Raw genomic sequence first — 22,981 nt, forward strand, 5'->3', positions numbered from 1 at the left:
CCTTCATCCATCACAATAAGCTGCGCCCCTCAGCGTTCCCCGCCACAAGCTGACAAGGCAAGCTCTGAGGTCCACAGGGAGCCAGGAGGGAAGGCCGTCCCTTTTCATCCACGCAGTGCCTACCCTATGCAGAAAAGGGAGCACCTCAAGACCAGGGAGCAATTATGTTGCAGCCCTTATTCTGTGAACACACTCAAAAAGACACGAATGTTTCCGCTAAATCAGTGACTCCATCAGCCTTGATCCACAGGCCTTGGCTGTGGCAGAGGGACTGCAGGAAGCCACGTGGCTAAGAACCCACCTTCTTATTGTCATGTTGGGCAGCTTCTAGGAGTGCTTCCTGGTTGTAGATCTTCTTCCCTTTCAAAGCAGGTTGGGGGCGGTGCACAGCCCTTGCTCGGGCTAGGAGCCAGATACATGGCAGCTTAATTTTCCCCATTATGCATGGCAAATACCAAGAAGCATTCCCAGGTGTGTCTGCAGCCGTGTAAATCTGACATGAGTCACAGTGTCTTCGGAGGAAATGAAAGACCACAGGACGGGGACATGGCATCATGAAAAAAGACGCTTTGTGATTTTCAACATACGGTGGTGACGCTTTTCCTAATTTAGAGGGGGAAGCTGGGTTTTGAGTTTTCTTTTATGCCTCCTCTTTGTGAAAAGCAAGGGAAAGAAGATTTAAAGAACATCTGTGTATTCAAATGATAGAAATAGAATTACACACTTTCAGGAACAAATTCTAGTATTTTTGTCTCTTTCGAAGATTTCCGAAGCCTATAGATTTCTCTCGTGTGTGTGCGAGAGCGTCTCCTCTGAGGCCTTAGACATAGTTGAAATCGTTTTTGTCTTTTTCCCCTTTCTGCTAACCCAGCCCCCACTTCATTCTGTTGATCTCCTTTAATTGGACATAAGATAAAACTGAGTATGTTCAATATTTTTATTGAATTGAGTTTTATGTTTCCAGTCTGGATTTATAGACTGTTAAATAGAATGTTTTACGTTTCTCTCTCTCTCAAAGAAAATAACAAATACATGTGGGACAGAGCCATCAGTCAATTATATCAGTGGATTGTTGGCAACTCACAGGTGGAAAAAACAAGAGCGTTTTCACTCGACTCTTAGGGGAAAGCAATTATATTTAAGAGCAGTAGAAAGCCAAAACTAGTCTGGAACTTCAAAACGCCTTTCTTGACTGACCAAGAAAAGGTACAGTGACTACAATGACAAACCAGCCCCCAGCTCTTTTAGAAAGCTACTCTGCCTCATGCTAAAGAGAAAATAAGTGATGTTTCAGCCTCGGCGACCAGGCAGGAATAGACAAATACATTGACAGTAATTGGATAGACCGTAAAATTAAGTAAAAAATTCTTAATGTACAAGATCTCAGTTTTCCCACAAACCTCCTTTCTGTTCAGAAATTTCCAAACCATTTACTGCCTGACCATGTCAGGAATGACATTCTTCCTTGTTCTTGATTTTCCTTCCTGGAATGTTTTAATCCAGAACACTTCTCCCTCCTTCCTCTAGGCCCTACTCACAGCAATGTAGCTGACACATAGCATTAGGGTGCAAAACCTCAAATCCTTTCTGACTTGAAACTTCACCCAGGAAAGACCTCTTAGCAAAAGGGCTGGCCATTGTGTCACAAGACAGACCCCTTTCAAAGAGCAAAGCCATCATCATCTCAACAGCCACAGTCACCACCTGGACCTTCCGTCCTGAGGAAAGGATTCTCCACCGAATCTGGGGGGAAGACCCCCCACCAGTCCGTGCAAAAGATGAAGAATTGAGTATGCACCTACCTGTGCCCTTCCACTTCCACCTCTTCCCACCTTCCCCGTTTCTTTTTCCGCTCATTTTTTTTCCACTTTAAAAACATCCAACTCTGCCTTGGGGATGAGCAGAATGAAATTGTCACTTACCTATAAAAAGAGACAGAAGAAAATGGCTCACATTACACACAAGTTCTTTGAGATCAAGGCCAGCTTCCGGCTTCGAAACTGTAACAATGAAGGAATATTATTTTTCATCCTACCTTTCTATATTTAATGACACTCGGGATTCTGCAAGTAACCCATCCCCAGGGCCCAGTCTCCCTTCATGATTTTCCTTTTGTTTCTTTGCATCCCCCGGCCCTCTTCACCACCCTAGCCCCACATCATCTGTCCCAGCTTCATGGATGAAAGGTCAGGAAGGAATGAGGGGGGGTGCACAGACCCAGAGATCAAGGCCTGCCCTCAGATGTTGGCAGCAAGGTTTCGAGGCACGAGGAGCCGGGTTTTGCCTCTTTTCTCATAGGCCACAGAGATAAGACCCAGGGTCAGCGCCGGCTGGTGCCTCTTGGGAGGAGGGAGGAAGGTCAGCTCCCCGCAGGGTGACTTTCCACCTGGTGGCTTCGGGGCTCTTTCAAATGACTCTGCTCTGAGTCCTCCTCCTCTCTCCCTCCCTCACCCTCACCCCCTCGGCCCTCCTGGTTTGGGTGTGAATGAATTCACCCAAGGTCTCCATCCCCCCACTTCATCCTGCAGCATCTGTCTTTCAGACCTGCTGCTACAGAAAATCTCATTATTGCAGCACCCTGAAGCCAACAACCACCTGAATGGGTCATTGTGTTCAGGCCCCTGTCTCAGTACAGGATGCAAACTGGTCCACCTGAGTCCTATGGGACCCTTCGAGAACCCTGAGATGCTGAGTCCCCGCCTTGCCTGGCTCCTGGCCCCAGAGGCTCCCTGTCTTCATGCAGCAAGCTCCTTGAGGCCGACTGATTCGGTTCTGTCCTGCTGGCTGAAGGGAAGCCAGACTCGGAGCATTCAACTTGCAAGAACAGCCCCTCACCCACCACACTATGTAGTGGATCCTTCACATGCTCACATATTGGAAAATTGACTTCAATGTCCTGCTAGTGTCTTCTTCTTCTTATGCCTGAATAACTCAGTTCCTTTTAGCCTATTCTTAGAGATTTCAGTTTTCCATCTTTCCTCCTCCAAGCTCCTATGAGACCCTCTGTGGAGGACAGCTCAGAGCTGAGCCCTGGAGAGAAAAGCAGCCGTGTGTCCCCCAATTCTGTTGCTGCACCCCCCCAATCAAGATGCTCTGCCAGAAACGGAATTATGGTCAAATATTGCATCCCGATCACATTAGTATATTAAAGACTTGGAGAGGGTTCGAGGTAAAGATCTATGCTTAAACTTTTCCTAACAGTATTTGACTCAGAAATATTTCTTGCTATACATAAATTAAAACACCATACTTCAGAAGGATGACTACTTTTTTTCTCATTATGAATGTTAAACTAAATACAATTGATCTGATATTATCACAAGCAGTGGCCAGAGGACCCTGAAGTCAATGATCTACCCACCATGCCCTGCAGAAAGCCTGGGCTGAGGGCTCAGTATACAGGGTCTGGCTCAACTCCCTCACCCAGTGTGATGAAGGGCTATCCCCTTGTTCCCTGAAGCTCTCTCACCTGTAAGATGTGAAGACCCCAAAGCATCCTACACACTAGGGTGTGGTGAGGCTGCAACGATACTTTAAATGTGCTTTTCAAACTGTAAAGAACAAAACACTGGAAGGGTCTGGTGGTGTCAGTACCTCTGTTCCTGAGGCCACACTCATGGGAGAAGAGATCACTTGGCCTCAGCTGCCCTGGGAGCTGGTGAAAAATGTGTGGTTTTCAGTGCGGTCAGTCAATGAGACATCAGAGGCAGCAGTTCCTTGAATACTTCCCCGGCTCTGGACCCTGAGGGAGGGAACTGATCCCAGGGCTCTTTTCCATCTTTAATATCTCTGCCTACATGGCTTCCTCTATCGCACAGGGAAGCTCTCTCTGCCTTCTCGGTGCTTACATCTATTTTTTTCTTCTTTTTGGAGTCTCACTCTGCCGCCCAGGGAGTGCAGTGGCGTGATATCAGCTCACTGCCAACCTCTGATGCCCAGGTTCAAGCGATTCTCATGCCTCAGTCTCCCGAGTAGCTGGGATTACAAGCGCCTGCCACTACGCCCAGCTAATTTTTTGTATTATTAGTAGAGACAGGGTTTTGCCATGCTGTCCAGCCTGTTCTCTAACGCCTAACCTCTGGTGATCTGCCCACCTCAGCCTGCCAAAGTGCTGGAATTACAGGCATGAGCCACTGCGTCCAGCTGCTTACACCTTTTAAAGCTGGTGACCCTGCTGCCTCTGCTCTGTGGCTTTGCATCTGGGCAAGTTTCTCTGCAGACCAGGAACCTCTAAGCAGTGGGAGGAAAGAGAGGCTGCTCTATCAGAGCAAGGCATGCCGTCCTCCTCTGCCTCCTCTGTTAGTCTTGAATAAGAGAGAATGCAAGGACAGACGGGCATCAACATAATGATGCGTCCATGTAGGTTGGTGAATGTAAGAGCTGTACCACGTGGGTGTGGAATGTCAACAGTTGGGGAGGCTGTGGGGCAGTGGGAAAAGGGGTCTATGGGAATACTCTGTATTTTCCCCTTATTTTACTGGAACCTAAAGCTGCTCCAAAAATAAAGTTTATGAATGAAAACAAATTACAGGCCCTTAAGTTCTTATTCATTCAAGAAAATCTTCTCAAGCACATTCTATGTGTAAGTCCCAGAATAATTTCTTATTGAACGGGAGCATTCTGAGAGATGACTGCATTTTCTGTGTACAGTGGACAGAATGGAAGAAATGGGACTAAGATCCTAGCCCTGGGAGAGATTGAAAACTTAATGGAAAGAGAGCAATATGTCTATAAAAGGTAAGGGAAATAGAAGACCATGCTGTCCCACGATTATCTCCCCACCCCACCCCTTTATCTGTGCAAACCTCATCTACAATTTAAACCCAGCTTAAGTGCCACCTGGCCCCTCAGGTCTCTTCAGAGCTCATCTCAGAATGTGTCACTCACGCCTCACTCTTCCCCTCATACTCAACAGCTTGCTGCCTGCCTTGCCCTGTGGTTCTGTTCTGTTTTGCCATGTATTTGAGTCTGCTGTTCCCACTCTGCTTCTACATTTTGACTTTGCAACCCTGACAACATCTAGCCCAGGGTTTTCTGCAAAATGAGTTGTAAGAAAGCTCGAGGTTTCCAGACCTTTGTGAATGTGGAATTTGCAGATAAGAGATTGTGGGTCTATGCACACTACCGCGATATGCTGAGATAACGCTGAGACTCCAGAGATAAGAGATATGAGGCCTGCCTCCTGGCGAGGCACAGAGATGAGGAGATGCTGAACTGTAATATAGCATCCTATTGACAAGACAGAGGGAGGCATGGGGTGCTCTGAGGAGACACAGGAGAAGTGTCTTCTATTTTGGTGCTAAGAACAATACAAAGGAAAAACAAACTGGAATTGGTGGAGATCACCAACAAAAACTTCCAAGAAGAGGCTGGCCCTTTGTGAGCAGCTACCTGGTGACATGCAGCATTAAAAACACTGGTCCACCCTCTGCCCTTTATTCTTCCATGCCAGGGAAAGCTTGCCTTATTTTTCCCCCTTCTTGCACTGCAGAGTTCTTCTGCGATGGAATTCCCCACTGACCTTTCCCAAATCCAAGGCTGGCCTCAGATGCTTGCCTCTCCAAAGGACTCAGAACCCTAGACAGCAGCTAACTCTCAGACTGGGCCAGTGCTGGCTTGATGCTGGGCCTCCACTCAAGGGTCCCCTCGCCTGACCCTTTTCGAAGACTTTGTTTTCATTTTTTTTGGCTGGTCTTTACAGGGCCATTGTAAAACCACAAGTGGAAACAGCTCAACTGCTCAAAGACGGTTTCATCTGAAGAGCTTGCCCTTCTCTAGGCCGGTCATCCTCCCGCTAACAGTGAGTGCAGAGAAGCACTCCATTAACCCCCTCAGTTCCAGAGCCAGGGATCACTTCTCAGCCTCCGAGAACTGAGCAACAGTGCCAGACCACCACGGTGGCTCACGGAGCACAGAGGACTCGGTCAAACTTGAAAAGAACAGATTCCACGTGTAGTGCAAGTGCTTTCTGCAGAAGTGGGTCATCTCCTTGGAAAGTGTTTATAGTGACAGTTCCATACCTACTCCAAACTTGGACCTAGACAAGCTCTGTCTCAAACACCCTCTCTGAAGACTTTTGGGCCTCCAAGGAAAGAAAAACAGGGTGAAAAAGCCAGGGCTCAGCACGCAGGGGCAGAACAAGGTAGTGCTCCTTCCTCCTCCTCCCCGGCTCTCATGCCCCACCCTCCTCCTTTGTCCAAACGAACCGCAAAACCCATCAGTAGGAGGTCTGCCTCCTGTGACCTGCAGCAGTATATCTGTGACACACGCTACAGGTGGCCAAGCCTCCAACTCCTTCTCCTTAGCATCTGTCAAGGACCTATGTCAAGTCCCAAGTCTATCCATGCGGTTGGGAGGATGGTTCCTCAATGCCTGCAGTTATTCACTGGATTCAGAAGTGTCTCCTCACAGCCCCTGCTGCATCACAGGAAGGAAAAGAAAGGGAAAGTTGCTTCTGTGTCTTTTTAGGGGAAGAAATGAAGTGGGGTCATCTAGAGGTGCAGTATTTTTAGGCAAGTCTTTTTAAAAGACTATGTGGGTGGATTTAAAATCTTTTCTCCAGCCACCCCCCTAACTGGGATGGTGGTGGTATGGAGACGAATCTCTTATACTTTTTTTCCTGTGGTCTTTTCTTTCCTTGCATAAAACACTGCTGGAATGCAAAGCCTTCTCCCTTTACCTACCCACGTCTCCTCTATGCCCTAGAGCATGAGGTCTGGCACTAACACTTCGCTGGTGGGAATACTGAGGCCCAGGAAAATGGCAGGCGAGGATCTGGTGGATTTGAGGGAAATAAAGGAGAAGCAGAGAAAACTGACTACTGGTTTAGGCTGTCCCTCATCTGCCCTCCCATTCCTTCCCAGGCTGAGGGAGGAGGCCCTCCCGGGACCTAAGGCACAGGTTCAATGGTGGGATGGGGCAGGTGCCCAGATGGGCAATGGATTTGGTCCCAGCATTTCAGAATGGCACTGCTTCTATGCTGCTCTGAGTCTTCCAGTGGAGACTAGAGTTCCTCTGAGCAGCACTTTTCCTTCCCCTTCATTGCCTCACATGGAGCTTGACTGGGCAGGAGATTTTTCTTTTCATTCCAGTGAGCATATTTATTAATTTCCACAGTCAGACAGAACAAGGTGCTGAACATCTAGGGAATCTCAACTGTCCTCCCTGCCAGCCCACCCTCCTTTCTCCACCACTTCTGAGTGGGGAATGGACTCGGCAGGGTCTGTGGTCCCGGCCCACCAGCAGGCCGAGCCCACAGCCTCCCATCTGTGTCTTTTACAGCAAAGCAGCTGAGAGCAGCCCTCTGCACAGAAACAACCAAGCCAGAGACTTCTTTGTGTTTCTGGAAGGCCCGGAGGTTGTTGCTGACCTTGCCTTGTTTCAGGTTTCCTGTGTTTCCAAAAAGGAAGGAGGAAGGTACCAGATTAAATGTTACTAATTAGTATCTTATCCTGGATGATGGAGCAAGTATCTGGCAATTGCTAAGAATTCCAGAAAACACAAAGGATAACTCTGGTGTAGGGTAAGGATGGGAGCCCCTCTTTTCTTAACAGCTGAGCTGTCAGATCCTAAGCCGGTAGCTCTTAGCTTTGTCTGCACACAAGAATGACTACAGAAGACTTGAAAAACCCGCATGCCCAAGTCGTATCCCAACCCAATCACCTCAGAATCCTTGAGAGTGGGACCCTGCACTCCTGTTTCTACAAACTCTCTAAGTGACTCCAGCATGCAACCAAATACGGGAAGCAGTGTGCTCGAGCATGCCTGAGGACCAGGAGGGGCTAGGTAAAACACAGGTGCAAGCCCCAGGCCCAGCGTTTCCAATCGAGTACATTTGCATGTGGCCTGAGATTTTTCATTTCTGAGTAGCTGGGTGGATTAATCCATTTTGCATGGATATAAAAGAATACTTGAGACTGGGTAATTTGTAAAGAAAAGAGGTTTATTTGGCTCACAGTTCTGCAGGCTGTATAAGTAGCATGGCTCCAATGCCAGCTTCTGGTGAGGCCTCAGGAAACTTCCACTCATGGCGAAAGGCAAGGGGAGTGGGTGCATCACATGGTGAGAGAGAGAACAAGAGCCAGTGTGGGAGGTGCCAGGCTCTTTCTAACAACCAGATCTCATGTGAACTAACAGAGCCAGAACTCACTCATTACTGCCAGAACCCCACCAAGCCACTCTTGAGGGATCCACTGCCATGACCCAAACACCTCCCACCAGGCCTCACCTCCAACCTTGGGGGTCACATTTCAGCATGAGATTTGGAGGAGACACACATCCAACTGTAAGACTGGGCAATGCCACTGCTATTGGCAGATACCAGACTCTGAGAAGCTCTGCACTAGACGGACCCTGAGACTCCTGGAAAAAAATAAAAACCTGTTGGGACTGGAGGAGTTACTTCTTAGTACTACTGTAGTTTTTGTGGCTGTGAGGTCCTCTCACCTCCTCCCAGGCTTACCTGGGACACACAGAAGGACACCAGGTCTGCCTTTGGCAGTGGGGGTGGATGGGTCACTTGGCTTTTCCTTGACATTCTAGGGCTGTGTCTGGAAAGGAAGCCTTAGGAGAAAGGGGCTTCAACCACTGAAAGGAAAGGCAGATGACATCCCTTCTTCCTGCCTCTCCTGCTGCCAGAGGATTCTGACTTAGTGCCTTTAAAAATGAACCCCACGATCTCACCAAACCTCTTCCTGAGGACAGGAAACAAGGTTTTCTTCTCCCACTATCACCGGTTACAGTCCTGTGCACATGAGAGCCGTCTGCTGAATTAATCAGTGAGTGAACTCTCCATCTGACGGGCAGGGAAGCCAAGAGACAGTGACGTTGTTGCCGATGCAGAGGAAACTATTGTTGAGCTTCATCGACAAATATTGAACAAACACCTTCAATGAGCACCTGCCTACTTTTCTGATAAGGCTGGAGGCTGTAACAATCTGAGACAGGAATTTCACTTGCATGAAATTATATAATTTACAGCCCTATTATCACCAGTGCATCCTGGTCATTTCGAAAGCCACTCCTCCAAAGGACAGGCTAGAAAAGAGGCCGCGAGTGGAGCCCTCTGAGCGGGTGCTTTGGTGTGGTCCCACCTGTGTTCTCACACTGGAAGCCCCCCCACGACCCCACACAGAGGTGCCCCACACTCTCAGCTCCAGGCACTTGGGTAGGAGCAGCAAGCAGGCTCCACTTTTGCATCCTGCTAAACATCCCACACTTTGCACAGATGAGGATTGCCCTCCACTCAGCCACTGTGGCAGGGGAGAGGCAGAGCCAGGGGGCTGCATTTTCTCCCTCCCTCTGAGCTTGTTCATATAGTAAAACACAGAGGCCCCACTGTGGCTGCTGATCACATCCAAAGCAAAGGCAGGTTTTGAAATTCATCAGAGATTTCTTCCACAGCTGCAGCCAGCGAGGCCTGAGCCTTCCCCTCCCCCAGGGCCCTCCGGCTGATGTCAGTCCTCCCGTGGAAGCAAGGAGGACTGTGAGGTTGTCTTTCCAGTGGGCCACATCTGTTTCTGAAGGCTAAGAGAGACAGCAGGTGGAGGCAGACATGTGAGACTGAAAGAACAAAGGAAGAAAAAAAAAAGATAACTTCAAAATAAAAAGATCCCTAAGAAGGGAAGACTATAAAGGAAGCACTGAGGTCTCTTCTTTCCTGCCTTCTCTTTTCTGGAGCTGGCTCTGTGGTCCACACAGGGCACACCCACAGGAACCTGGTGAAGGAGGCCTGCTTCATCCAGTCCCTGGGAGAAACTGCAGCAGCTCGTCAGATAGGGTGGTGGCTGTAATCATGCTATAGTCTGTGATCTGTGGGTTTTATGGAGATGTTTAGGAGATCGGTAATAAGGTTGCTCCGGTAAACAGCCTGGCAGGGCAGTAAAGGATGAAGGCAATCGCGCAAGTTGCATTCCAAGTGGCTTTCTGAAGACGGAGTGACTGCCACTCACGGCCACCTGTGCCAGGGTGCACTTCCTGATCGGAGGGCCTGGAATGCCTTGACTGGCTCAGATTCCTGCCCTGCTGCAGCGGGGAGCAATCCTATTGTGTCCATTCTCACTGGTTTGCTTGTTTTTCATTGAGAAAGCAGGTCTGAGTCCCGCTGCCCAACAGGCAGGGGAGAGTATGCTGGACCAGTCACAATCCAGATGCTGACAAATCCCCCTGCCCACTCCAGAACCCGCTCTGCTTCTGTCCACAGGTAGGGTGAGCCAGCTCCTGTCTTGCCCCAAGTTGGGCTGCTAAGTATTTGACAACAGTGCTGAGCAGCAATCTTCCAAAAACATCAACCATGAGAGTGAGTTGATCATGTCAGGAGGTGAGCCTGGGCCGCTGTGGCCTCTTGTTCTCCTGTCAGTTGTGCGTGACCTTGGGTCTGGGGCCCAGGCCAAGGGAACCAGGCCCGGGGCACCACCTTGCTTTGTTCCTGTTTGAGGCCACTGGAACTCTGAGTACACCGATTTTCCCAGTAAATATATCTGGTTGCCAAGGAAGCCTCATTAGGAACTGTGAGTGTTATCTCAAGCTTTTTCTCATAGAAAAAAACCACAATGATCTTGTCTCTATTCAGGTGCTGCTGCATGTGCAAAGTCCTTTAGGTCCATTCATAGGATATTTGATCCTACAGAAGCCTTATGGGGTCAATCTTCTTTTCCACTCCCATTTTACACAAGAGGGCATGGATATTGGGAAGGTTGTCATTTTCTTAAGGTCACAAGTTGTTAACTCATAAGTCTAGAACTCGAGTGACATGCCCCCAATCCTGTGTCCGTATTCTAAGCATTCTGATGGGAGAGTGTCTGCTTCCAGGACAAAGAGCAGCTCTGCTGGGGGCCACTCAGGCTGCTTGGGCCTGTACCTAACTGTTCCCTGACCTCAGAACAGCACAGCTGATGCGCTGACCTAAGCCTCCCCTTGAGTGGACTCCATTTTGCTTTTTATTATCCTTTTTTGCCTTTTTCTTTGGGGGGGGGCGGGGGGACAGAGTCTTGCTTTGTTGCCAGACTGTAGTGTAGTGACATGATCTCAGCTCATTGCGACCTCCGCCTCCGGGGTTCAAGCAATTCTCCTGCCTCAGCCTCCCAAGTAGCTGGGACTACAGGCGTGTGCCACCAAGCCCAGCTAATTTTTGTATTTTTAGTAAAAGACGGGGTTTCACCATGTTGGCCAGGATGGTCTCGATTCCTTGACCCCATGATCTGCCTGCCTCGGCCTCCCAAAGTGCTGGGATTATGGGTGTGAGCCACCATGCCTCACCTTTATGATCTTTTCATCCCCAGCCTAGGAGACAAAGATTTAAATGTACTAGTCCTGAGCAGAATGTATGTTCAAGAATCCTACCAATGCTGGTGAATGAGCTTTATTCCACAGCATCTGCCAGGGAATCTTGCTTAAAGTTTACTATGGAAGATGTGCAATTGATTTGAATGCAGATAACAATGAGTAGCTAATTCTCAATAAATGTTTTTAATAACTGGTTGGTATTTATTCAACTTGTTTTTCGACTAGCTATACACAACTAGAATTTATGTGGTGGTTACTGTGTGTTAAATGAAAATCAAATGATTATTAAAAACATTTACTGAGGATTAATTCTGCAATAACCACCTACACAGTATCTGTCAAAGTAAATCCTCAACAAATGCATATTTGAGGAGCTTAATTTAAATTGTTTTTACAAAGTAAACTTAAAAAAATACTTTTGAGAACAGTCGGTAGTTGCAAAAGTCAGGATCTAGGGTTTGTTGTTCACTCAGCTAAAAATGACAGCATTCTTGGTCTTTCGTATCTATATATTTGTAAACCACATGCACCAAGAACCAAGAACTGAGCAAAAAACTAGAAATCTTGGTCTGTAAATTAAATTTATATGTAACTTATTGAAGACTAATAGTATCTAAATGCCTGGAAAACATGTAGAGCTTGCACTGGAGTCACCCAGTCTCCAAACAATGACTCATTTACCAACCCCTGAAGAAGAAGGAGGCCAAGAGGTTTCTCGATATTTTCTTGAAATTGTATAACAGAATTTCCCCAGTAATTTTTTAAAATTCGGTATTTTCTTTTTCTAATGTAGTTTAAGCTCATTTCCTCTAGTGAGGCCACAGCGATATGAGAAATAGTAAATTAGTGTTCTTATATCTCTCAACAGAGCCTTTCTTACATAGACGATGACGACGACGACGACGACGACGATGATGATGATGATGAAGATGATGATGATGATGGCTGTTTAATGAGAATTTTCTGTGAGCCAGGCACGTAATCTCATTTTATCTTCATAAACATCTTCTCAGCAGTCTTGTTATTTTTACTGTTTTTCATAGTAAAATAGTCTTTACTGAGAACCCAGGGAAGTCAAGGTCTGAAGGCCAGACTGGACTTTCAGAAGCTCTGGCAAAGAGTGAGGAACCATGTTGGAGCAGAGGTCTGGCAGAGAAGAGAAGACGAATGCAGACCAACATCATCCAATGAGGACAGCAATGTGGGAGAAGCAATGGTCCCTCACCACAGTGAACCAATGTGACTCTAAGGTCACACGTTTTGACTAGCACACCTGTGAGGATGTGCCCCCCAAATTTAGGAGGGCATTGATTTTAGAATCACGGGGGAATCCAGAGATTTCATCTTCAAGAAAGAGCATTTGCTTCCAGCATTGCCTATCAGAGAATACGGTGTCTTAGTGAAATGGTACCTGAGACTGCCTCACGGTCCTGCTATACTATGAATAGTCTGTGTAGTGTTAGACAGCATTACACCTCCCTGGGCCTTGTTCCCTCCTGCAGAAACCCGAGGCAGTGAGAAGGGTGATGCCTGAGCTTCCTTCCTGTGTAACTGTTTGTGATGTGCTTCAATAGACCAACGGGAAAGAAGTGTGTCTGCTCAAAGTCTAGAGCCACAGCCCTGGCACCGCTGGTGACCAGTGGGCAAGTCATTAGAAATGAATAGATCATAAGGTGGGAAGAGGGTCAGTCTAGGAAATGCTAACTTTGCAAAATAAACCTATTTAACAATTACTAGTATACAAGAAGTGTTCACCCCAAAAGTTAAGAAAAAAAAAAGCACAAAATTATTGGTTATTCATGGACTATCATCCACTTCCCTTTCACCTATCTGATCACCATGTGTGTTGGCTTAGAACCTAGAAAGGCTTAAACTACATGCACCCCTCACCCCAACACACACACATACACACATACAGAGTTTCTTATCTACGGTGCTTCTACTGAATGAGGTGATTAACTCCTTGACCTTATGGAACTCTAGTGTGACCTCGGAGAACAGATAGAATCTTGTTATCTTGTAATGAGTTTTATGGCTTATTTCAGTACATCTCAGCCATGTTTCTCTGGTGATTAAGGCAATTATCAGCCCATGCATTTTAGGATTATGAATAGTGGAGCTCTCTCCAGATAATGGAAAGGGCTTGGGAATGTTCAGACCACTTTTTATCCTGTTCAATACTTATTCCCACACTCCCTCCCCGATATGCATAAACAGACACCGCATTCTGTATCTGGACACACCATGGTGCCCTTTCTACCCTTTACTTGGATATGATTATCAAAGTAATGGCTTTTAGATTTAATTGATGTAAGTAAATCCCCTGCTTACCATTCATTGGTGCCATGCACAGTGTTTTAATTACTATCATTATTGCTTAGGATTTGGGGAAAGGTATCACTTGATCTGAACTTGCCATCTTCCACTACAATGTTATGGCTTGAGCGGCAGTGATTATCTGTACAAACGTGGTTGTTCGAGTGACCAACCTTTCCCCGTGCACCTGCCACAGTGCTCGATGAGAGGAACAACACGGGCACAACATCAGGAGACCTCAGGGGGCCTGCTTTTCTCTTGGGCTCATGCTTTGCTCTTTGTCAAGTCCTTACTTTACCTTTGAATTCATGTAACCCTGGGTGGTTTTTACTCTTCTATGTCTTCTTTCTGGATGTGCCACCAAAAGCAGTTCCCGAATATTCCTTAAAAATGCCTCCCAGAGAAATATGCAATATGTGTTAGTTTCTATATCTTCCCACCATTTAATAAGTATAGTGAGGAAACAAGAGTGTGACAATAGCTTACATCCCACCATCCACTCACTAATACTGCCTCTCTTTTTGTAGTATGAATAATTAAGTCACGTTGGTATTACAAAGACGTGGGGTTTGTAAGAATATGTTATCACAAGAAACTAAGTCTGAAGCTGTACTTGTCGCAGGATACAATATATGCCTAAAGGAAATTACCTGAAGTAAGAATTAAAATAATCATTTCTAAAGCACAATGAGATATCATCTCATGCCAGTCAGAATGGCTATTATTAAAATTCAAAAAATAAATACTGGTGAGGTTGGGGAGAAAATGGAACACTTATACACTATTGGTGGGGGTGTAAATTAGTTCAAACATTGTGAAAAGCAGTGTGGCAATTCCTCAGAGAGCTGAAAACAAAACTACCATTTGACCCAGCAATCCCACTACTGGGTATATATATACCCAGAGGAATATAAATCATCCTATCATAAAGACATGTGCACATGCAGCTGGGCGCAGTGGCTCACACCTGTAATCCCAGCACTTCGGGAGGCTGAGGCGGGCAGATCACCTGAGGTTGGGAGTTCAAGACCAGCCTGACCAACATGGAGAAACCCTGTCTCTACTAAAAACACAAAATTAGCCGGGCATGGTGGTGCATCCCTGTAATCCCAGCCACTCAGGAGACTGAGGAAGGAGAATCGCTTGAACCCGGGAGGCGGAGGTTGTGGTGAGCCAAGATCACGCCATTGCACCCCAGCCTGGGCAACAAGAGCAAAACGCCATCTCAAAAAAAAAAGACATTCACATGCATGTTCATTCCAGCACCACTCACAATAGCAAAGACATGGAATCAATGGTAGACTGGATAAAGAAAACGTGGTACATACACACAATGGAATACTATGCAGCCATACAAAAGAACAAAATCACATCCTTTGCGGCAACACGGTTGGAGCTGGAGGCCATCATCCTTAGCAAACTAATGCAGGAACAGACAACCAAACACCAATTTTCTCACTGATAAGTGGGAGCTAAGTGATGAGAACACATGGACACAAAGAAGGGAACCACAGACACTGAGGCCTATCAGGAGGTGGAGGGTGAGAGGAGAAAGAGGAGCAGAAGAAAATTAACTATTGGGTGCTAGGCTTTGTCACCTAGGTGACAAAATAATCTGTCCAACAAACCCCCATGGCACGAGTTTACCTATATTACAAACCTGCGCATGCGCCCCTGAACCCAAAATAAAAGTTAACAAAAAGACTATCCTTTCTGGATAGTTAAAGAAAACGGATCTATAAAGTACACATACATTAACTTTTTCTTCTGTCTTGGGTCCCTGAAAGATCTTGGGGCAGCAATATTTTGACCCAGCATGGTAGAATATAAAATCACATATGAATTTATACCCCAGTTCCATCATTTACAAATCATATAATTTTGGAAAAATTGCTTAACTCTGCTAAGGCTTAATTCTCTCATTTATTTTTGATTTTTTAGCTTCTTTTTAAAAATATTTTATTTTATTATTAGTATTATTATACTTTAAGTTCTAGGGTACATGTGCATAACGTGCAGGTTTGTTACATATGTACACTTGTGCCATCATCTCATCAGCACCCATCAACTCATCAATTCTCTCATTTATTAAACGGACCTGATTTATAGAATTCATAACGTTGGCAAGAATCAAATGAGGTAAAATATAAAAAATACGTGGCAGGCTGTGAAGCTCATTGTATGTCCGATTGCACAGCCTCAAGTTTTCCTCATCACTGGCCCTTCTTCAGGGTACCCTTTCTTGCTAAGGGGCTCCCCAGATGACCTCCTTCCACAATATTTTACAGAGTAGCCCACAGACAGTGTGGGGCTGCCCATTGTGAAGCCGTCCTCAAAGGTTAGAGATGCACTGTTCCATGCCCAGCACTCTTTAATCACCTGTTGATGTCCATCCGTGCAGTTACAAAAATGCTTGATGGTGGGACTTTCAAGTCTGAAGTAAGCCCTGAATTTCTTTCTTTGCTCAGGGCTCGTATTTTCCCTGCATCAAATGCTTCCGAGTCTCCAGGACTTGCTATTTCTGGACCCCTCTCCGCGATCCACTTGACCTTTAGTTAAGGAAACTAGGTGGGGGATATAATCCCACTGATAAAACATGTGGGATTTAAGGTGAGTTAACCCCGAGTTATCAGGTGGTACAGCTAGGGTACGAAGAGGAAACTTTTCACACACAGCCGAAGGCCTGGGAGCCCTGCAAGGCAGTGCATTATTTTAATCTCCCCTTTTGCGTGTTCTGTCCACATTTAATTCTGGACCTAGAGCTTTACATGCTCTTTAGCAAGCACTTTGTAGTGTGAATGTGACCCAGAAATAGTGAGCACGTCCTTGTATGTCTTCTATAATATAAAAATCAATACTGAAAACCAGAAAATATGTCTCACTGGGAATAGTAGGTTAAAATTGGAACAAAACTCCAAATGTTGATAAAGCTGAGATTGAAACCCCCTTTAGAGTTCATTTTTTTCTCAGTTCCCCACTATACATTTCTGTTGGAGGTATCTGATGGTTATTACATCTCCCTAGAAGTTCCTGGCTAAATCACAGGGATTTGAGAAAAAATGATTCTAAGTGTGAGACAATACACAAAAAATTTTAGTACCACTTATGCTAAAATGTCCTCTAAAAAGGTAGAGCACAATAACAAATCTGGAACTTCATCTAAAATCTGCATATAAATAGACCATGGCACTGAATATTCTAAAGAAATAATTGACTTGCAGAAACAGAAGTTTGTGGGATCTCCTTTTCAAATTGATACTAGTAGAAGAGAAAATAAATGGGTTAAGGCCTGGGGAAGAAAGTTGGACTTGTAGCAATTTTTTTTTCTTTGTGAGTTTTGAAGAAAGGATCTACTTTCTTCTTTATATGCATCAAAAATAGAAATAGAGAAAAGGGCCAGGTAGTAGATCTTTAGGCTAGCGGGCCCTGTATTCTCTGATTCAACTATTCAGCTCTGCTGTTGTCTCATGACAGCAACCACAGACCATATGAAAAAGAATGAGTGTGGTTGTGTTTTCATGACATTTTATTTATAAAAAGAAGCAATGGGTCAGATCGAGCCCATGGGCACAGTTTGCTGACCCTGTCTTAGATGATCAATTGCATATTTGCCTTTGAAGCCTGCCCATGAAATGGGCTTATCCTCTTATCAATATCGGTGCTAACTATGCACATACATGTGGTTTCTAAACCTTTCACACCTGTGCTCAGTATCAACATGTCTGTAGCTAAGGTTGCTATTAGGTTTCATACTTCAGTTTCACAGTTAGAATCTAAGCCTTGGCATCTCACTTTGCAAAGGCCGAACATCATGAACGTTTCTGATGGCATGGAGCGATGTTAAGGTCTTGATTCAACCCCAACATTAGCTGTGCATCCATTCCATATGCTCCATATAACCCCGTGTCCACAGACCTATCCAAGATCCCATTGAAAGAAGTATGAAAGACAGAACATTTGATACTCCCAAGGAAAACTTCCAATCAAATGGAGAAGACAAAAAACATATATACACACATCTTTTAAAAGATACAGTGTACTAATGAGTAAAAAAATGGACATAAATGCATAAGAACTAGAAGAATGCCAAAGTACATATTTAGATGAAGGCTTCATAAAAGAGGTGAATTTTCAAAACTAGTATCTGTGAAAGAGTAAGATTTCACTTGAGGGGAAGGAATAGATTTCCTGTGGTTTGGTTAATACCCAGAATTCCTTTCCCTATTTAGCATATAGGTTTGAAGGTGATGGATGAGACTGAAAGGCAATGTCCTTTCACTCCTTTCCCCAGCCTGTCTGCTGCACCTGCTCTCTCTTCATCACTGGTATCTGACTCAGGAGAACTGAGCTCATTGCAGAAAGGCTGGGAAGAGCAAAGCCATGGCGAGGAGAAAGGAGACCCCTCTTACAGGGAAGGCCTCATAAAGCAGCAGCCTCTTACAGTTTTCAAGTGCAGGGCCTTGTCATTAAAACTAAATCCTGCTACCTTCTTATCGTCTCAGGGTGGTTACTTTACTTCTCTATGCCTCAATTTTCCTAACTATAAAATGGTTAATAATATTATTGACCTCATGTGATTATTGTGAGGTATACTTACTATAAATAATGCACTTAAAATAGGGCCTAGAGTCTGTCTGGTCAGGGCTCAATCTGTGGTACATTTTTATGTGGACACAGGGTACAGAGACCCCCAAACCTGGACCCAGGGAAGCTTGACAGAGCACACGCTTGGCAATGCTGTGAGCCCGCCTGCTGTCCAAGAAGCACTTGGTGGAGTTTGGTAGCAAGTATAACAAAATGAGATAAACAAAGAGGTTCTAGTTCCCCTTATAAAACACCTGAACATACATGGGCTCATTGCTGGCATCCTAAATTCTTTTTTTAGGGGGAAAAAACCCTAATTTCCCTTCTTACCCAAATTGGCCAAAGGAAAAAAAAAGTATCTTTCAATCTTAAGAAAAATCCATGATGTTGATAAAATATTTAGGGAAGGAAATTGAGAAATTCTATAACCTAAGCCCCTTATCATAAGTATGTTTCTAAGAGTTATACACTGTGATGAAGAAAATCCACATATGAAAGGATTTCTCAATTCCTGCTGGTATCCTGCATTGTTATCTCATATGGTATTTAGAAAATAAATTTCTGGGGCGAGTAATGAATTTGGGCAGTCCCCTAGCAAGAGCAGGCTAAGTAGCAGAACTCCCCCTTTGTTGGTACTGTTTGCTGGCCATGAGACTGGACTGATGGGACTATCTGGCTAATAATCAAAAGAACAGAATGGGAACCACCCTGGGCAGCGCCGGTCGCAGGTCCTAGGATGCAGCTTGTCAAGATACCACCACGGCCACTGGAACCAGAAGTTCAGGTATAATCACATATATTCGTGTATTCCACATGAGCAGGTAAACAGATAGTCTAATGGGTCCCTCTGAGCATCTTCAACCTCCCTTGTCTCTTTGCCCCTCCCCAAAGATAGTATCACTCTCAGCTAGGAGGCAGAGAGGAGGGAAAGCTGAAGATGAAGGGAAGGAATCTCTCGGGGAGGTTGCATGCAACCTCCTGCACATTTAGCCAAAGCCACACCACCAGAGTTCCAGCTCCACTGCCTCTGAATCCATTCCCCTGACACCACTCTATATTCTCCTGGGAGATTCTGCAGAAGTCGTCTTATAATGAATGATGACCAAAGAAGTTCAGAATGTCTGTGCATACATGATTATGCCCATACTGCCAAAATCCAAACCAGAACCCATGCTGGGCAGTGTGTACCCTCAGGACACACCTCTGGTCTCATGTCTGCAGACCTCTCAGTCTTCTTTTACAACTCTCTTGCATTACTGAGCTTGTCCAAGTGGCAGCCTGGCCCTGTATTCTGTGACCCACAGATCTGCAGGTTCGGTAATGGCAGCACATGTTTCCACACTGTGTTATTGTAGCTCCAGCAACCAGACAGCACATAGTAGGAAGTCAATGTGTATTTTTTTAAATGGTTGAATAGATGACAGACAGGGTGGTTCAGTAGGACCAGGGGTCCTGCACTTCCCTCTAGAAGATTAGGTTCACTGCAAACTCAGGATAAATGTATGCATAAGCTTCTGTGCGACACAATAGATAGAGGGCAGGGGGCGGGGGGGAGGGGGGGAGGAGAGCCCCTAGGGACTACTGGTCCAGGGCAAACGACAATAGTTGGCCAGCTCTTGAGGAAGGGGCCTGAATGCCACTAACAGCCTTCATCCCCTGGGTCTTCTACTGACATGACGAGTACACAGCGCTCATACTGGGCTGCTCCATGCACACCCGGGTACACCACGTGCTGGAACCATCAGCAGGTTTCCCACAGCCTCCCTGGGTCACGACTGGCATGGCCAGAACAAAGCAGGCACACGGAAAGTGCCATATCAGCAGGAGTCTCCTGTTGATAGAATCATCCCTTAATTCACTCTGAGCTGTGCCATTTAATTACCTTGATCCATGCTTTGTTTTGCTCAAGTGAATGTCACAAATTGAGTGTTACTTGCTGAAAATAACGACAGGGGCTTGGATGCTTCTGTGATAGGAATTGAAATATGATCTCTCTTTTCCCCTCAACCATTTTTATTCCCCTCTTCCTGAGTTTTTTTTTTTTTTTTCATTCTTTTTTGCTTCTTTTAAGTGTAGAATGTAAAATATTAATTCTGAGCAGAAGTAAAATTAAGCCCTCTGGAAACGATTCTGGGAAACGGAGCCATAGCCTGACTTAATTAAGAAGCGATTATGCTGAAGAGCCCTATATTAAGGCTTCATGTTTTGGGCACAGAGAGAATTGCTTTTAGAGGAGTCAAGTCAGGTAGCAGAGGGGGACTGAGGAGAAGACAGGACGATAATTGGATAGATGAGAAAAAAAGCAATGCTTGTTGTAGTAATGCAAAAAAAAAAAAAATAGTGGGTGAAATTTAAATTGGTTTAGAGATTCCTCCACTCCATCTCTCAGAAAGGCCAAGATGAGGACATGGGTGATGTCAGCATGTCCTCCAAACTTTTTGGATGACCCCAGGTTGGGCCAGCTCTGTTTCTGTTCCTTCCCCTATAGCTCTGGTGTCTGGACAGGCATCAGGGAATGAGCCATGTCTGTAGTAAAACTCCAGGGAACGTGGTTAGCCCCTGCTGCCCTAAGGATGGCAACAACTAATTAGCCCCACAAATTTACGGGCTCCAGGGATGTGAGCCGATGGGTATTGAACTTACCAGCAGATCCAATTTGTCCTCCATTAATTCCAGAGTGATACCTGAGTTTATTGGAGTTTCATATTGTTTCATCTGTTTCAAAGTCAGTTCTCCCACTTCCCCAAATTGTTATTCTTTTGACAAGCAACTATCTGAATCTCTCTCCAGTTTCCCGAATGAAATACTGACTCAACTTCACAGTGCCTTGACTCTCTAATGTGTGGAGGACGCCTGGGAGTCAGGTTCCTGGTGGGCTTCACAAGCTAGAGCTTGCTTCCCACACCTTCACGTCTGTGAGGCTCCATGTTGTCTGCTTAGCACTGTTTATCCAGCCTGACCAACTGCTTCAAGTGGCTGCCATGTGTCAGGAAATGGCCCTTCTAAACATTACCAGAATTTCAGCGGGTATCTCCTTTTGTTCTCCACTTCACTAAAGAGTCATTTTAAAGACTGGATGTCTTAAAATCTAAAATATTGGGGCCGGGCGCAGTGGCTCACGCCTGTAATCCCAGGACTTTGGGAGGCCAAGGCAGGCAGATCATGAGGTCAGAAGATCGAGACCATCCTGGCCAACATGGTGAAACCCTATCTCTACTAAAAATACAAAAATTAACTAGGTGTGGTGGCGCGTGCCTGTAGTCCCAGATACTCTGGAGGCTGAGGGAGTAGAATCATTTGAACCCGGGAGGTGGAGGTTGCAGTGAGCTGAGATCATACTATTGCATTCCAGCCTGGCGACAGAGGGAGATTCCATCAAAAAAAAAAAAAAAAAAAAAAAAAAAAAAAAAAAAAATCTAGAATATTGGAACTTTAAAGAAACTCAGTTATCCACTGAATTAATTTGCAAGTAGTGCACCTTTGTGGCCACTACCAATTCTCCAGTCTTTTCCTCTCAAAGAAAAGAGGTTGGCAAACCATAGCTTCCCCCCTTGGAAATGGCAGGCAGGCTGACAGTTCAAAACCCCAGACGGGTATCAGTGAATGACCTTCAGACTTTCTCTTCATTTGGCCTCACCAGACCAGGAATCCACAGAGGCCTCAGAGAGGCTTCGCAGAGGCAGGTCTCAGCTCGACCACCTAAGATCTGCTGCAATCAGAGATGCTCCCCTTCAGTCTGGTTTATTTTAAAGCATTCCAATGTGAAACAGATTTTGAAAACCACCAATGTAGTCTAATGCCCCTCTTTTTATCAATGAAAAAAAAATGAAAACTAAGACTGAGTAACATTAGTGGCTTTCTAAGATCACAGCAGTAGAATATCAAGTAAAACTCTCACTTCTCATTCAAAGTCATACTATCATTTCACAGAACTCCTCAGTCTAGTGAATAAGGAAAACATAATCGTTATCATTATCATATTGACCTGGGTAGAGAATGCAAGTCTGGCCAGAGGAATTAGGAAGCAGTGTCAGTGTAGACAGCCAAGCCTGCTCCTACGAATGTGTGGTTGCTTGTGTAGACCAATTTCAGGTCTCTTGAGCAAGGTCATTCCTGTGATTCCTTTGTGTTGGTACTGACAGCAAATACGGAGTGCTGATACTCAGGTCCGGAAAATGCGAGTAACTTGCTTAATTCTATAGCCTAGTGAGCAAAGAAAAGGCAGAGATCAGTTGCCTTCAGTTATTGATGAGGAGACACCATGTACCAGATACAGTCATTCTTATCCCAAATTACCTAGGAAGATTTTAAACAATTCTCATGTTTTGTTTAAAGATTTTAAACAACTCGAATTGCCTCCTTGAGGTTCTGCTTTAGTAGTTTTAGAGTGGGCGGGACAAGGACAACTGCAGGTTTTTTTAAATCCTTCAAGGGTAATTTCCATATTCAGAAGAGTGAGGTGACTGGCTTAGTAGGCGCAGCACTTTAATTGAAATCACCTGTGGAGTGAGACATCCTGCAGGTGTGGCCTCTGGACTCGGAGTCTCACATTTCACTAAGAAAGTAACACAAGATCTTTCTCTAAGCAGTAGGGTAGAGCCAGCCTCATTAGCAAGACAAAAGATGGCAAATTAGGTCAATCTCATGGTTCAGGCAACACCAAAATATGGCTGATGAGAGCCTGCAGGAAGCCTCTAATGGGAGGAGTGAGTCCTCCCTGGGCTTTACTTTCCGCGGGTAACAATGAAGAAAGGCTGTATCTTCCTTTGTGAATGGTCTTTTTTAGGATATTTGCATC

The 22,981-nt window shown here is 45.4% G+C and overlaps 1 protein-coding gene across 2 annotated transcripts in view; it reads right to left on the reverse strand.

The window, feature by feature from the left end:
* The window catches only part of NTM (neurotrimin), a 973,960-nt gene that overhangs the window by 687,142 nt on the left and 263,837 nt on the right, over positions 1-22,981 (reverse strand). Inside the window, exon 2 of one of the 2 annotated variants that reach the window (XM_030918743.1) lies at positions 1,803-1,922. The exons of the other annotated variant lie outside the window; for it this stretch is intronic. Within the exon in view, the coding sequence (XP_030774603.1) occupies positions 1,803-1,857 (55 nt within the window). The 5' untranslated portion in view covers positions 1,858-1,922. The remainder of the gene's footprint in view (positions 1-1,802; positions 1,923-22,981) is intronic. 2 annotated transcript variants of the gene reach the window in all.

Source organism: Rhinopithecus roxellana, chromosome 15 (genome assembly GCF_007565055.1).
Source record: "Rhinopithecus roxellana isolate Shanxi Qingling chromosome 15, ASM756505v1, whole genome shotgun sequence".
In the NCBI taxonomy this organism is placed as follows: Eukaryota; Metazoa; Chordata; class Mammalia; order Primates; family Cercopithecidae; genus Rhinopithecus; species Rhinopithecus roxellana.